The sequence below is a fragment of the Crotalus tigris genome, unplaced genomic scaffold (genome assembly GCF_016545835.1).
Source record: "Crotalus tigris isolate CLP2741 ecotype Arizona unplaced genomic scaffold, ASM1654583v1 scf7180000017625.6296891, whole genome shotgun sequence".
Lineage (NCBI taxonomy): Eukaryota > Metazoa > Chordata > Lepidosauria > Squamata > Viperidae > Crotalus > Crotalus tigris.
Window position 1 is genome coordinate 1,663,568 of NW_024096520.1, and position 17,024 is coordinate 1,680,591.

The 17,024-nt window shown below is 36.0% G+C and overlaps 1 protein-coding gene across 2 annotated transcripts in view; it reads right to left on the reverse strand.

Moving 5' to 3' along the window:
• The window catches only part of SHQ1 (SHQ1, H/ACA ribonucleoprotein assembly factor), a 74,743-nt gene that overhangs the window by 43,126 nt on the left and 14,593 nt on the right, over window positions 1–17,024 (reverse strand). For both annotated transcript variants that reach the window (XM_039333514.1, XM_039333522.1), the window contains exons 6-11: window positions 13,630–13,742; window positions 8,645–8,751; window positions 4,938–5,092; window positions 2,543–2,596; window positions 2,229–2,352; window positions 262–382 (exon numbers count right to left, since the gene is read on the reverse strand). In XM_039333514.1, coding sequence (XP_039189448.1) covers window positions 262–382; window positions 2,229–2,352; window positions 2,543–2,596; window positions 4,938–5,092; window positions 8,645–8,751; window positions 13,630–13,742 — 674 coding nt within the window. The remainder of the gene's footprint in view (window positions 1–261; window positions 383–2,228; window positions 2,353–2,542; window positions 2,597–4,937; window positions 5,093–8,644; window positions 8,752–13,629; window positions 13,743–17,024) is intronic.

Sequence of the window (17,024 nt, forward strand, 5' to 3'; positions counted from 1 at the left end):
CTTTGTGACTAACTATAATAACCTATCAATTACAAAAAGCCGCACTACTTGGATGTGCCCATATACTGCAGCAATATATTATGACATTCCAAGTTCTTGGGAAGAATTTAATGTGTATGAAGGCCAACTCCAGTTGAAGGATTGGCAGGTGCAATTTCACACTGTTGTATATATAATAAGTATACTTTCAACAGATCTTTTTACTACTTTTCTACAAAATAAAACACAATCATAAAAAAGAACTACAGATTTACAACTCACTTAGCTTTTTGAATCCAAATGCAGTAATCTGTGATGTAAAGGTCATTAAGAATATATGCAGGATCATTCTCCCGAAAAATCTTGTGAATATCTAGCAGACACTTCAAAATGGCACTTTTACCTAAAAAGGAAAGATAATCACAGCTAAGATTTTTGGGGCAGTGAACAATCATAAGTTTCATAACTAATTGTAGGTACAATTGCTCTCAACCTGACAGCATCTCTGTTTGATATGACAACCTGACCCAAGCTTTTTTAAAGCTTTCAACTATTAAAGTTTCATGCAAAAATCATTTCTCATTTCTTAAAATTAAATTATGTTGTATTATGATTTATCACAGTCAGCCAGATGTTCAGACTGGATTTAATTTGAAATTGATATAAATCTACAACATATATAAATTACTGCATAACTTGCAAAGTTCAGGTCAAGTTAAAATTCTCACCTTTTATTTTTATATAGAAAGCCCATTATTCTCTAGCGGGCAGGTTTATATTGGCAAAACAGTACCAAATAATGATATACCACGTGACGTACTTTTATTTTAATATTTGATAGCCCCTATTACTATAATAATTCATATTCACTCATATTGTCAAATAATGTTTCATTATTTGCCTCAACTCTTCTGAAATCCATAACATAATCATGTACCAAGTGTAAAAGCTGAACATTCACTCCCGTTAACTATTTGCTTAAGAACAGCCTAAGTTATTTCAGTTCCATTCATAACACGAACAATGATCCAACTGAGCCAATCACATTTCATCTTACAATGGTTTCCTAGGTAACTTGAGACATCCAAATGAAAGCAACTGGCAATGTGGAAAGAAATTAAACAAGTTTCATGTTGACTTTAAAACTGCTAAACATTTTTAATGAGTAGAAGAGACGAGGCAACTCCAGGGGATACAGGCATGTTTGGCTTTATACCTAATCTATCTAAGAAAAAGTTTTGTTCCTTGGATGGTTATTACAGGTATTTTAAAAAGGCTTTCAGTGGCACATTTTGAGAATTTGATCATAAAAATGATACATTATCCTTTAATATACATTTATGCAGCCTTCTATACAAATGATAATTTCACTTATCTGAAAATCTTTTATTTCTTGTCTGGCCTATCAAAAGGACATTTTACTGCTGGAAAAAAAAATACTTTTGATAAGTGGTCCAGCAGAGGGAAGGATATATACCTCTATTCCTCTTTGCAAGTTCACATGCTAGCTGTGAAGGGAAAGACAACTCTGCAATCAGTGCTGAATGACAACCAGCTAGAATCTTCACTGTCTTATATTAAATTCCCTGTCGACCCAGATAATTAGATGAACAGTTAAATGTATGGGTCACCTGCAGATGAAGTAATTAATATAAATATTTGAACTCTCTTCTATACTATAGGCAATAATTGTTTCTCTTTGCTTAAAACATCCCAACTAGCATGTGTTACTTTTGTGAAACTACTATACCAAACTCGCAACGTCATGTAATGTGTCGCAACGTATCGTGACTTTTTTGCCATTGCCCGCAATGGGCAGGTGTGATTTTGCTATGATGCATCCGGCCTGTGGGCCGGCAGTTTGACACCCCTGTACTATACCTACTATATCTAGATCTACTCTTTATCAGGCCCACATTTAACTCTAGATAATTTGTCAAATAAACAGGGAATTGCAACTGGTTTCATATGTCAACCTGTATTATATACACAGACACATTTGACAGATGTCTACACTTCACAAAATTCTAAGTGTTGGATAAACTTGATAGAAATAGTTTCTCCCGCTACCCTTGTAGTCCACTTATTTATCAACATAATTTCATTTCCCCAAGGCCAATCTGTTTCACTAATGTGAATACAAATATTGTCCAAAAATATTCTTTCAAGCCAATGCCCTATCTCTGAAGTATCTAAAATATGGAGGTAATTTTCAAGTCAAACCATTTAATAAAAATGTATTATCTTACCTAATTTCAGTATCATTTTAGTATCATTCAAGGCTCGTATCACTAAACTGAAGTGTCTGTAAAGTGGATAGCACAGAACTCTTCTTCCAAAGGATATAAGGACTTCAGAAATGCTAGTAAAACTCTGCATTTTAAAAAAAGTGGTTATAAGAGATTTTTAAAAAAATGTTTATTTCAGTATTGGTTAAGATTAAAGTTAAAAAAATGACCTGTAAAATTTCAGAATATAACAACATGCTTTTTAAGAAATTTCTACATTTCTACACATATATCTAAAGTGTATTTTCTTTAGAAATTTTATATAATTATCTTACCTCCAACCAGCATAAAGTTGAGCTCAATTTTCGTATGTTCCATGGTGATTCAACCTTAAAGAGAAGGATATAGAAAAGTCAGTTATAACATAATTCTATAAACAGGGCTTAAGAAAATATAACATTATGTTGATTTATGCCAATCCTGAGAATATGGCTATTGCTAAAATAAAATGGAGCTATAAAATGAACATAATTTTGAATCATCTCCTACATTCTTTGAGCTTTTTAGTTTTCTGCTAACCATACAAAATTGGCTAAGGCCCAAATGTTTGAAGAGGACTTTACAGGACAAGTTTTTTTAAATAAATAATTAGAAAATAGAGGAATGTCAGACATTCCTAAATTATTTTAGCAATGTGATTGTGTATTCTTTCAGAAGAATTTTTAAAAATGTTAACAGTTCAACATCAATCCTTTTCTTATCTTCCATATGTATTCTAAAATATTTCTTTTTATTTGATTATTGAATAAAATGTCATAGAATTAAAGATGTTTTTAGCACTACTAAAAAATGTAGAGTACATAGTAGAAGCTATGAAAACCACCATGTACAATAAGGAGTTGGACTAAGCATTTATATCTCTATAGTAGAAAAGTGGATAACTCTGGGGTAAAGAAATTTTGGAAGCCCATGATTACATTTTATTTTTTGTGTCTGGGGATTGCAAAGTCGATAGGGTTGAACATTTGGTGGAGGTGATCAAAGGTAAAAGTGAGTACTCTAAACTATTTTTCTCCAAATAGAGGGGAAAAAATCAACCTGATGGGGAAGAAATAGACCCTTCCTTAAGGATCTATTCCTTTAATAGATATTATGGGAAATCTTGAGCTCCTTACCTTACAAGTTGAAAAACTACTCCACACATAGGGAGAACGAGTTTGTAGGGGCTGGAAATGGGCTATCTGGCTTACAGTTTTAGAACAATTAACCAATGGAACAACCTGCCTCCAGAAGCGGTGAATGCTCCAACATGGAAGTTTTTAAGAAGAGACTGGACAGCCATTTGTCCGAAATGATATAAGGTTTCCTGCCTGAGCAGGAGGTTGGACTAGATGACCTCCAAGGTCCCTTCCAACTACTACTACTACTACTACTTCTTCTTCTTCTTCTTCTTCTTCTTCTTCTTCTTCTTCTTCTTCTTCTTCTTCTTCTTCTTCTTCTTCTTCTTCTTCTTCTTCTTCTTCTTCTTCTTCCTCTTCTTCTTCTTATTATTATTATATGCTCCGTTTCTACCCTTGTATTATGTGAACAACATAAAACGGAATACAATTATGCTTTGTGGATGGGGGAGGGGGGCGCTGAGGTAAGTTTTTAATCTCCCAGCATCTGCCTGGACAAATTCCTGTAGTTTACTTGGCAAGATGTTTTGGAAGTGGTTTGCCTACATCAGAGACAGGGTGCCCATCTCGCTTTATGCCCAAGAGGGACTACAACTCACAGTCTCCTGGCTTCCAACCTGTGCCTTAACACCAGGTTAGACCAAACTGGTTCTCTTATGCTTTGTTCTGCTTATTGAACTAAAAGTTGGGAGGAAAATATCCTTATACGACTAAAGCTGCAATACATTTATGGTATCATTTCCTTGAGGCAATGTTGCTATACATTCCTAATTCTCATTTCTAACCTCCTTTCATTTTTATTTATCTTGTATATATTCTGAACTTGGAATTCCATACTGAATGCATCTAATACAGGTAGTCCTCAACTTACAACCATTCTTTTAGTGACTGTTTGAAGTTACAACAGCACTGAAAAAAGTGAATTATGACTGTTTTTCACACTTATTGTAGCATCCCCATGGTCACATGATCAAAATTTGGGCATTGGTAACTGGCATGTATTTATGACAGCTGCACTGTCCCGGAGTCATGTGACCACCATTTGTAACCTTCTCGACCTGCTTCCAACAAGCAAAGTAAATCAACTTACTTAACAACTGTCTTGCTTAGCAGTGGAAATTTTGGGCTCAATTGTGATCCTAAGTCGAGGACTACCTGTAGTATTCTTGGCCTGGCCTGCTTGTTCCATTCCAGATGAAAGTCCCAGTTTATTTATATGAATACATTCAATTGCTGTTCCTAAAACATGTCTATGTTTTTCAAACACACATTCCAGCAGAATTTTCTCCCCACATCCTCCCTCCATTTTGTCTTCTGCTGAACTTAGTTCAGCATACCCGTCAGACCAAGATTACATCTCCTATTCATTTCCATTACTTCGCACGGCAAGCTACCTTGTGATAACACCCTGCAGTTCTGTGCTTCAGCAAAGAACAAAGTCTAGTTTAAGAACTAAGCCTCGCAAATTATAGAGTAGCTCTCTATAGTTTTCATGTTGGAGCCACTTAACTAAAATGCCATACTGTGAAGAGAAAAAAAAAGACTAACTCACATTATTTTCTCCTTCAGTAGCACAGATCTCATAGCAATATGCTAAAAGTATATCAATTAAGCTCAGATAGACTTGCTGGCTGGTTCTTTTATCAAGCAGGAATGACCTGTTAGTGAATTTTCTTAGCTGCTCTTTCTCATCTTCTGTAAAGGAAACTGAAAATAGGATTGTTACTTTAAGGCACAGTACACATAGCTACTCTAAAATATATTTATCCATACCTTCAATTGACAAAGATGGCATTGATGAACATGTTCTCTAAATTCTATAACTATTCTTATCTAAAGTTCAGAATAAAATGCTTAACTTTCTCAGCAGCGGCCCAATTATTCTTTCTCATTCAGAAATAATAGTTAATATTTCTCTTCCCAAAGGAACCCAAATGAGCTTAAAAAAGAGAAGGGCTTTCATAACCATCATAAAAAACTGATTTTTTTAAAAAAATACATTTTAAAAAGAAAACAAAGTTCCTTAAAAAAAGAAAAATAATTCAATTTAAAAGCAGTCTAGTGTTTTTACGCCATAAAAGCTTAGAATGTGGGATAGCTAAACATCCACAATAACTACCTCATACTGGCTAAGATCATATAACACACTAATGTTATTACAATTTATGATTTGTTTGGGCTTAGCTTGGAATGGTGCCTGAAGCCTATTCTTGTAGTTGGCACATTATAGTTTATGACTTAATGTGTTGTGCAAAGCTAGGCAAGTAAAATTTATTCAAACAATTGTTAAACAAATGATAACATAGCATATGTCCAGAAACTAAAAAAAATTGTAATTACCCAATGTTTTTCATAGGAAACATGGTTTTCATTTAAAAGATAATTCTGGACCAGATGTAGCAATAGCATATGCGAATCCATTAGGAATCAGCCCATTTCTAATCTGCAGGTAGCTTGCAGGATCCAATCCGGGTCGGTCACTGGGACCAGTGGTTTTGTATTTCGAGCTTTCAAATTCATGCTGCAGCCCATCCTCAGGGAACTTCTCTCTAGCACTGCTTCAGAGGATCCAAAAGCCAAACTGCCAACTTTGTTCAAAGCGCTAAATTAGGCAGTCCAGATATTTTAAACTTCTGAATAGGCAAATTAACATATACAATACAATTATCCCTGCATGTTTTAGAAGATTTTTTAATACTAATGATGAACGAAAATGACAATGGCTTGCTCTTAAATTATGTTCACTTGTACTTTTTAAAAGAATTCTCAATGTAAAATTTCTGGCAGAATCTAAAAGGAATTCCAGTTTCAACTGTTCAATTGTTTAACTATGAAACTAATCATTTTTCTGCAAAAAAACCAAAAACCAAAACAGACTTTTCAAGCAATTTGCTCAAAGTTCCTTGAGTTATTTTACATAATTATAGAAAACAATCTTTTTACTTTTCCTGAAAAAATATTTATCCCATACTGTGTTTGTAAATATTATTAATTCAGAGTACCTACCTTGACAGTTTTGAAACATACGGTATTGAAAATGATATTTGTGCTTTTGTTATTCTTCCCCTTGTGATTAATAAACTTGCATAATTTTGAAAAACTTGTAAAAAGGTAGATTAAGTCATTTCTTAACACTGCCATTCACTACAACTAATTTTCAGCTAGTAGGCCATAAGCTAGGAGAAGAAATAGACCTGTCAAGAATTTAAACATAACAAAAAGCCCCTTGTCACAATTCTGCTCTGTAAGTGGAACATACAACAAAAGAGAGCTTTACCTTGGAAACATATTTTTCACAATAGGTTCATAAATATATAAAGTGATCTTTAATTCAAAGGAAATGAGTGCTCAAACTTTTTGAAAATGTCATGAGTTTAATTTCTGAAATAGTGTATTCTCACTTTGTTAAACTAAAACATAGATATCAAGGATGCACACTTCAATGCAACATTTTTCTTCTGGACCTTGCTGTTCCAGGAGTGGTCCATTGGTTTCCTGGATTATCAATCCTCTGAACCAGCAGTTATTTTGTTCAAACACGACGTTCTGGATGAAAAAGGACTGTTTGGACTGAATAGCCCTGGAACTCCAGAAAACTGTCTTATCAATCCCCCACAATTGGGCAGATGGGGTCCAGAGCAGGAATGGAATAGTAGATTTTACCCAAATCTATTAAATACAACTACTTTTTGTATATGTTCTGATCCACTGTCATTTTACTCTGGTGACATTGATGCAAATGTTTAGTCCTGAGCTGTTCGTCTCCTGCCCCCTCCCCTTGCAATTTGAAGGTGCCTCTACTTTGCTCAAGTGCAACTAAATCCAGCCAGTAACATCATTTGGAGTGAATCTATGCTGGATCCACTCCAAATCTAGAAACTTATTTTGAATTGGTGAGAACAATTAGTGGAGCTTTTTTTTTTTTGTGATAATGAGGAAGAGAAAAATAAGGGGGAAAGGGGGATTCAAGGAAAATAGTAAAATATATACAGCAATTCATAATCTAGAATAGAATAACAGTGTTGAAAGGGACGTTGGAGATCTTCCAGTCCAACTGTTGGCTCAGGCAGGAAACCCTGGCCTATACCATTTCAGACTTAAAAACTTTTTAAATCTCTCTGCCATTATTGATGCGAAAATCTTATAATCAGCATAAAACTTAAAAACTTCCAGTGCTAAAGCATTCACAACTTCTGGAGGCAAATTGTTTCACTGATTAATTGTTCTAACTGTCGGGAAATTTCTTTAGTCTTCTACTGTAGCTTGCTTCTCTCCTTGATTAGTTTCCATCCATTGCTTCTTGCCCTGTCTTCAGGTGCTTTGGAGAATAGCTTGATTCCCTCTTCTTTGTGGCAATCCCTGACATATTGGAACAGTGCTATCATATCACCCCTAATCCTTCTCTTCATTAAGCTAGACATACTCAATTCCAGTAATCATTCTTTATATGTTTTAGCCTCCAGTTCCCTGATCATCTTTTTGCTCTTTTCTGTACTCTTTCTAGAGTCTCAACATCTTTTTTACATCGTGGTGACCAAAACTGGATGCAATATTCCAAGTGTGGCCTTACCACGTTATAAAGTAATAATGCTTCACATGATCTTGATTCTATCCCTTTGTTAATGCAGCCTAGAATTGTGTTGGCTTTTTTGGCAGCTGCAGCATACTGCTGGCTGTAAATCATTTTCTTAATTTTTATAGACCAAGAATGGGTGATATTTGGTGTATCACGGCCACAGCCTTGCTTCTCAACCTTCTGGAGAACTCACAGAAAAAACATAACCATAGCTTTGTTCATTAGGCTACACTGATCCTTTAATTTTCTGCCAAAATTTACCCACTACCAAAAATTATCTATGTTTACAAAGGATGCTTGGAATCAGAAAATATGGGGAGGAAGGAACAGGGCATGCATGCAGTCCATAGACCAGGGTGTCAAACTGGCGGCCCGCGGGCTGGCTACGTCACGTGCAGGCCACGCTCACCCCAGCTCAGCAAAGGCAAAAAAAGTCACAATACGTCATATGACACAATTGAGTTTGACACCTGTGCTATAGGCTATCCATTCATTATTGATATATATCAGAAAAGCTGAAATATTGTCAAGTAAATTTCCAGCCCTTAGAAAAAACAACTGAGTTGTAGAGAGAGTTCCTTTTACAACTGTGGGAGACCTATTCTGTCAAGTAGCACAGACAAGAGGGATTTATATAAGCTGTAGAAGTACAATCCTAGCAAGTGAGGATTGATTGCACTTACTCCATGAAGTGCTTTCTTGAGCATTCATCATCAACTCGTAGGCGTTCACCCACCAGGGCTTATAGTTCAACAGATGGTGAATAGCTTCATCTTCAAAAAAATCAGCTCTGGAAAGATAGAAAAGCTTATGAATTATACAATACATGAATTTGATATTAGGAATGTACATATGTAGTCACAGTAATCCTATCTTACAGGCATCTCAGCCACCTACATCAGCTTTAAACTCTTAAAGAATACAATTTCAATACAAGCAGAGATTTCAGGATATCAACCTAACTATGAGAGAGATTAATAACTGTTTAAAATAGTCATCATTTTGGTGCACTTAACAGCATAGCTGAAATGGTATACTTCAATATATGCATATTAGTATTCCAATATTCGTTCATGATCTATAAAAATTAGAATTAGTTTTATTCTGAACAATCCATTTTGAGAAAGCAGCCACTGAAGATTAAAGAATAGCAGCAGACAAGTTATATTGGGAAACATATATACACATGTAGGTGTCTATACACAAAAATTCATGTTCATGTAGCCTGACTCTCACATACCAAGATCTCTGAAATCTCCTGTTGTACTTCTTTTTTTTTACTGAAATTTATGTGAACTATTACGGTGTACATGTTTTATAAAACAATAAACACCACATCATTTTAGTCTTTTGAAAAGTTTATGCAAACCTATGCTTTTTCCAGGGTTAGGAAGTGCTGCATCTGCAACAGAGATTTTTATTTATTTTTTTTAAATTAAGTGGTCTGGAAAGCTTACAAGCAAAGTGCTAGTCTACAGCCATCTGCCTTTCTTATTCTTCAAAACATTTTACTGGCCCACCTGAGGTTTTTAGTCAATATTTGGAACTTGAGCAATTTCAAGGAAACGTATTATACCAGTAACTCATGACTTTAGCAGCACAAATATCTAACTAAATTAATCCATGCTAATCAAACAGGATTACTTCATCATAGATAAGGGGGATAAAGTAAAAATGTTAATCAGTCCTGTAGCTTTTGATCAAGCTAAGGTAGATCCTGCTGTAATTATTTCATTAAGAATAGCAAAACCCTTTAAATTAAATTTACTGGGGAAATTTTTTTTTTCATTTTTTCCTCAGTAATTCTTAAAATGGATTATATCTGTCTTCAAAGTTGCAAATGCGAACTAGTGGGATTTTGTTTAACACCTTTTTATTGGACCAGGGTTGGGCCTCCCCCCCCCAGCCATTTAATTTGGAACTTCAAGATACAGACATGGCTAAAAGACTGGTACCCCTCTACTTTCTCCCAAAGAATCCCAACTTTTTTATTTATTTTTCACAATTTTGAACCCCTATCTTCCTCAAAGAGGGACTCTGGGTGGTATACAATACAATGTTAAAAATATAATACAGTATATTTTTATCCCAGATTGGATCCTGCAACATTATCCTGGGACACATATGTTTGCCTTCATTCATAAAAAGTATATATAAAAGTTAAAAAATTAAAAAGGGGAAAGAGTGATTAAGCACTATGAAAATTAGTTAAAAGGCTATGTGGTCCTCTGGATTCCACATGCAAGACAGCACAGCTATGCTTTAACTCTTTTTGGCAGGCCAGAAAGGGGGGGGGGGCTGTCTCACCTCAGGGGGAAGAATATTCCAGAGTGGGGGCAATGGCAAAGAAGCTCTCTTCCTAGATATTGAATTTTGCAGAAATAGATTGAAATGGATATAAATAAATGATATTCACCACTCTTTATTCCATAGAGCAGGCACTTTGCTTTTTTTTTATTTTTCTTTTTTTTTTTCTTAGCAACATTCCTCAAGTTCTTTATTAGAAAAATAAAAAACAATACAAAAACAAAAAACAACATATACAAATAAAAAACAAACATTACCCAACAAAACCCCCCTTCCCCCACCCCTACCCAAACCCCCCTTCCCCCCCCCAGGACCTCCCAGAGCAGAATATAGGCTTAATTAAAGAAAAAGTTAAAAAAAATTATAAAAAAAGAATATAAAATAGAAAATATATATATATATAAAGTTAAAAATTATGAAAAAACTATATAATATTTTTATATCAAATTTAAATTGTATGAATTTTATCCATTTATCCCAAACAGCAAGAAATTTCTCTTGCGTTTGTCCCTTTAAGAAAGCCGAAATCTTTGCCATTTCCGCCAAATGAGACACTTTAAGAAACCATTCCTGCAATGTAGGCAAAGATTCCTTCTTCCAATATTGTCCTACTAACAGCCTCGCAGCTGTTATCAAGTTTAACATCAATATAACCTCCTTTGTGTCACAATCAGTAACTATACCTAACAAAAATAATTGTGGAGTAAATTTTACCCTCCTTTTAAAAATTCTCTGGATATTCCACCATATCTTAATCCAGAATGCTTTTATCTCTCTGCACGACCACCAAATATGATAATAAGTAGCATCCATACAACCACATCTCCAACATTTAGGTTGTAAGTCAGGGTACATAAAAGACATTTTTTGTGGATCAAGGTGCCATCTATAAAACATTTTATAAAAATTCTCCCTTAAGTTCTGTGCTTGTGTAAATTTGACATTTCTCACCCAAATAATTTCCCAGGTGTCCAATGGAACTGGCTCACCAAAATTCTGCGCCCATCTAATCATACAATCTTTAATTAGTTCCGTTTCTGAATCCAATTCAACTAAAACCCCATAGATCCTCTTAATGTGGGTTTGTCTTTGATCCTTCACTTGCTTAATAAGATTTTCATCTTCTCTGTAAAAACCCACCTTACAGTCCATCTTCCATCTATCTGATAATTGCCTATATTGGAACCAAGAATAAATAATATTTTCTTGTGCTAACTCTTCCCGTAATTTTAACTGCCAGTTTTGTACTTTGCTTTTGATGTATTTACATACTCACGTAAATAATAAAATAAGTGAAAATAGCATGGACATGATTATTGGTACACCTTGAAAGTTAAAAAACACAATTGGATTTTAGTGAGCTCTCCAGCTGAATCTTTAATTAGCATCACTGGTGCCTTGAATCGCATAATCAGTCAGCATATTTGAATGAAGAAAAATGAATCTGCCATTGTCTGCGGCATAGTGAATGTGGAGAAGAGAAAGAAAAGCAGAGAGTTGTCTGAGGAGGAAAGGAAGAAAGTAGTAGCCAAGCAAGGTAAAGGCAAAGGGTACAAAACCAATGTAGAGTGCACAGGAAATGGCCTTAAGGGACAGGAAGAAGAGTTTCTACCAAAAGAATAGTCAGACGAAAGAGAACTAAGCCAAGGGCAGGAATATAAGTTGAATAAATGCCTTGGACAAGACCTTCCTTAGTTCTCCTGAAGATAAAAGGATGGAAGGGGAAAGTACATTTAGACTTGAAAGATTCTTTTACAGAATTATATCTTTCCAATAAAAATAGTATCGACGTCTATGACACTGGATACCTACTTTGGTCTATCTTGAAGATAACTATTTCCAAAAAGTGACCAAGTTTGCTAATATTACCAAGAAATTTAAGGTCCATGGGACTGTAGCCAATTTCCTTGAATAAGGCTGCAAGAAGAAAACTGATTCCAGACTGAGGAGAAGGATAGTTCGAATAGTGGAGAAAGAATCAACGAAAACTTCAGAACAGATTCTGGCTGACTTCTACGATCAAGTTACAACAAATATCAAGTTACACAATCTGTCACAGTTTACTGAAAGTAGCCTCCATGGTGGAAAACCCTCTTTTGAAAGACAGACACAAAAAAATGACGTCTTAAAGAAAAAAATGCCATCCCTACTATCAAACATGGAGGAAGCTTCATAATGTCACAGGTTGCTTTTATGCCTCTGGCACTTCAATCTATGGAGGGTAGAATGAAATCAGAAGATTATTCAAGGTGTTCTAGAGTGAAACATAATCCCCAGTTAGAAAGCTCTGACTTAGTGGCAAGTCATAGGTCTCCCAGAAGGATAGTGACCTGAAACTTTATCTAAGAAAACCCAAGAATCACTGAAAAGCAAACATTCTGAAGTGGCTTGCTATGTATGAATCCTGATTTAAATCCAATAGAACACCTATGAAAAGAGATGAGTGTCACAGCTGGGAGAAAGAAACAACTGGAGCAGTTTGCTCAAGAAGAGTGGGACAAACTGCTCCACCTGAGAAGTATAGGTGTCTTATCCAGAGTATAGAAAACATTTGATTGTCATTAATTTTTGGAAAAGATGCACTACAAAATATTAGGTTAGGAATACAGGTAATCCTTGACTTACGACCACAAATTTCTGTTGCCCCGTTTCACAGCCTTTCTTGCCACAGTTGTTAAGGCAGGGGTTCCCAACTGGGGGTGCGAGACAATATTTCAGGGAGTATGAAAACTTGGGTTTAGAAGTTTCAAAATTATAGTGTATATGCATAATTCATTTTGAACTTTTGTAAGGGGTGCGAGAATATATCAGAAGCGTTCTAGGGGTGCAGGGTATAGAAAAGGTTGGGAACCGCTATGTTAAGGGAATCACTGCAGTTGTTAAGTTAGTAACACAGTTGTTAAGTGGATCTTGCTTCCCCATTGACTTTGCTAATCAGAAGGTCACAAAAACTGATCACATAACCACCACCACCACCAGGACACCGTAACCATCATAAATATAAGTCAATTGCTAAGCATTTGAATTTTGATTACGTAATCATGGGGATGTTGCCACGGTTGCAAGTATAAAAAAGTCACTTTTTTCAGTGCTGTTGTAACTTTAAATGGTCACTAAACAAACTGTTGTATGTTGAGGGCTACCTGTACTGATTAATTATGTCCATGTCATTTACATTTGTTTTATTTACAAAAATATGTAAATTGCCTGCTCTGTGTATTATAGAATAAAGAATAGTAGATACTATTTACTTGTATTAATTTTAATTTATTTCATGGATAGAGAGGATTTAAATCCAATTGCACGGTACAATGATCCTAAACTATTTATTACCAGAACACATAAGCAGGGATAAACGTACAGGTAATGATCAGGATCAAATTTAGCAGCTTCTGCTGCAAGTCGTTTTTCTCTGCGTTCAGAGGCAGGTGTTATGTCTGGATTTTTAACATCAACAACTTCATTAAGTTCATCCTGTAAGGAAAAGAACAAATAAATTAACAATCACTGACTTAAAAAGAAAAGCAAAAAATACATTGTATAGAGTTTAGAAAGTTGTACATCAAGATAATGAAGATACTTTGGAGGAATCATTATGAGCTGTGGTGACGCAGTGGTTAGAATGCAGTACTGTGGGCTACTTCTGCTGACGGTCAGCTGCTTGTAGTTTGGCAGTTTAATTCTTATTGGCTCAAAGTTGATTTAACCTTCCATCCTTCTGAGGTCAGTAAAATGAGGACCCAGATTGTTGGGGGCAATATGCTGACTCTGTAAACTGCTTAGAGAGGGCTGTAAAGCACTGTGAAGCAGTATATAACTTTAAGGGCTATTGCTATACATTCTAAAGAATTCTTCATGAAAAGCAGTCAAATATTCTAAAACACAAAGAGCTGAATGATAGCAAGAACACATCTATCACATCTATCAATCACCTGTACTCTTCTGGGCAACAAGAAACTTCACACTAGTCCTAGGACATTTCACTTAATCACTGTGTGATCAATAAATTAGCCTCCAATTGCAAGTGAATACATTACTTTCCATGCCTCACTAATCAAGGATTAGGTTATCTTATTTTTTTTAAGTGTATGTATATACATATAACTATTATTTGAGTTTAGATCATAAGCAGGGCATTCCTCTCTCATGTGACTGATAAAAGAGAATAAACCAGACTATTTTGTTTAATTTAAAACCTAGATGCTGAATTGTGAATAGACCCATACTTTACTAAACAAGGATTAAATAAGCCACAATTGCAAATGCTAAGCTGTAAATCGATAGGTCTTGGCACCTGCTAAGATTTCCTTTGTTACTTGATTTTAACATTTGAATATTTTGAATCACAAAAAGGGGAAGTGAGCAGACGGATGGGGGAAAAAAGCAGCAACCTCTAATATCATCTTTAATTCAAATGATTCTAGAGCTCAGATGGCCATAGGCATTTTTAGAAAATAATAATGCTTTGCTTGGAACTGTTCTCCTCTGCCTAGGAAAAAAGGGGAGGGGCAGAGAGAATCAGTGCTAGTAAGAAACACTCTAGAAAGCTATAAAGCCGCAGGGAGAAACCTTATCATTTTCTCTTATGACTGGCACACAAGGATAACCTTTGCTGGAAAGGGGCAAGCCGATACCAAGGTGGCCATTTGGTGACAGTCCATTTAAAATTCCAAATGGGCCAAGTGAATCTTGGCTGTGAATCTCTGGGCCGGTTATTCTCAGGTGGTCATCCTTAGAGGGGCTGTTAGTTTGCTTCGTGGTTGGTCTTGCTGCTTTTCCCTGCTTCAGATTTCATCCCTCCTCCTGATTATATCTCCAATTTTATTTTATTTTATTTTAAATTAAATTTATATATCACCCAAATGATTCTCCATGATTCTGGGTGGTTCCTCCCCTCCTTTCAATTAGGAGAAATAGAACATCAACAAATACCAACAGACACACAAAAGCCACTGAAATAAATACAATTTGAGAACATATGTGAATATATTGATAATCATGATCAATACAAATATTTTAAAGACATATTGTTTCTATTTTAGCACAAAAGAAATTTGTGCAGATGAAAGGAATTTTTTAGAAACTGTTAACATGGTTAAAAGGAGAACAATGAAAAAAAGCTTTAACAGATTCTTCAAGATATTTTGCTACTGTGCTGATTTTTTAAAGCAGTTTCCCACATTTTAAAATCAGTGAACATTGCAAAACATTAAATTGGCTTGCAAAACCCTTGCAAAACATTAAATTGGCTCCCCAGAAGGTGGCATCCTTCTGCCAGGCTAAGTAATGGCAACCACATACTTCCACACTGTTAACAATACAACTGTATAGCCACAGTTGCGTAGTTATCTGCCATCTGACAGTTAAAAAAAAAATCTTGTATCACAGTTTATAGGAAATAAACCTACACTAACTGCAAGAGAGTACCCATTATTTTTGTTTACAATTTCCTCAAAAAACTTTGACCCTAGTGTCTAAAATTAGCATTGCTAATTGATGGCAATACATACAAATCTGATTATAATCTTTCCAGCACAATCTAAAAAGTCCGTAATTAATATAATGTAATTCTAAAGGCACATAGTATCATCTATGAATCATAGTCAATTCTTAATGGCATGCTAAATGGATTTAAAAGGATCGTTATGCCATAAAAGCTGACTCATCAGGTTCAGATTTCAAGTCTCTTTCTCTATTTATTAAATAGCCTATTGCATTTATTATAGAAGCTTGGTATAATATTGAAAAGATTTTGGTTTAAAACGATGTGGCCATACACATTTATCCAATGCTGTTAACTCTCCCCTTGTCTAGAGTTCTTTACATATTTATAAAAACAATAGTCATGATAAAAAAAAATTGTTACAATTATTGCTGCAATTTGGCAGCACAATAAACTATTTTAGACTGACAGGTAGAGTAGAGTAGAGCTGAAATGGACTTTGGAGGTCTTCTAGTCCAACCCCCTGCTCAAGCAGAACCGATACCAGTGATGGCGAACCTTTTAGAGTGCCCCAAAACCGCCGCCTGCCCGCAGTGCCACCCACTGCCTCCACGGCCCACCACAGCAGATTGCCATGGCAGCACCATGGTGGCCAGCAGCACCATGGTGGCCACACCCTCCGCCCGTGCCCTGCATCATCTGCGTACGATGGGGCATGAGGGCGGAGTCTTATTAAAGTCTGCCCGGCTGCTATGTCCTTGGCTGTGCTGCTCCACGTGGGCTGCGCCCGGGGGCAACTCTTCTTCAGGGAGCTGCTGGTGAGGAGAGAGCCGTGGGGAGAGGCAGGGCTAGAGCGATGGCACGCGTGCCCACAGAGAGGGCTCTGAGTGCTGCCTCTGGCACCACTGACCTATACCATCTCAGACAAGTGACTACCTAGTCTCTTCTTAAAAATCTCCCGTGATGGAGTGCCACGATTTCTGGAGGCAAGCTGTTCCACTGGTTAATTGTCTTCACTGTCAGGAAGTTTCTCCTTAATTCCAGGTTGCTTCTCTCCCTGATCAGTTTCCAACCATTGTTTCTCATCCTTCCCTCTGGTGCTTTGGTGAATAACGTGACCCTCTCTTCTTTGTAGCAGCCTCTCTAATACCGGAATATCTCCCCTATTTCTTCTTTTCTTTAGAAAAGAAGTCCCAAGTCCCACAGCCGTTCTTCCTATGTTTTAGTCTCCAGGTCTTTGATCATCTCAGTTGCTCTTCTCTGATTTTTTTCCAAACTCTCAACATCTTTTTTGTGGTATGGTGACCAAAATT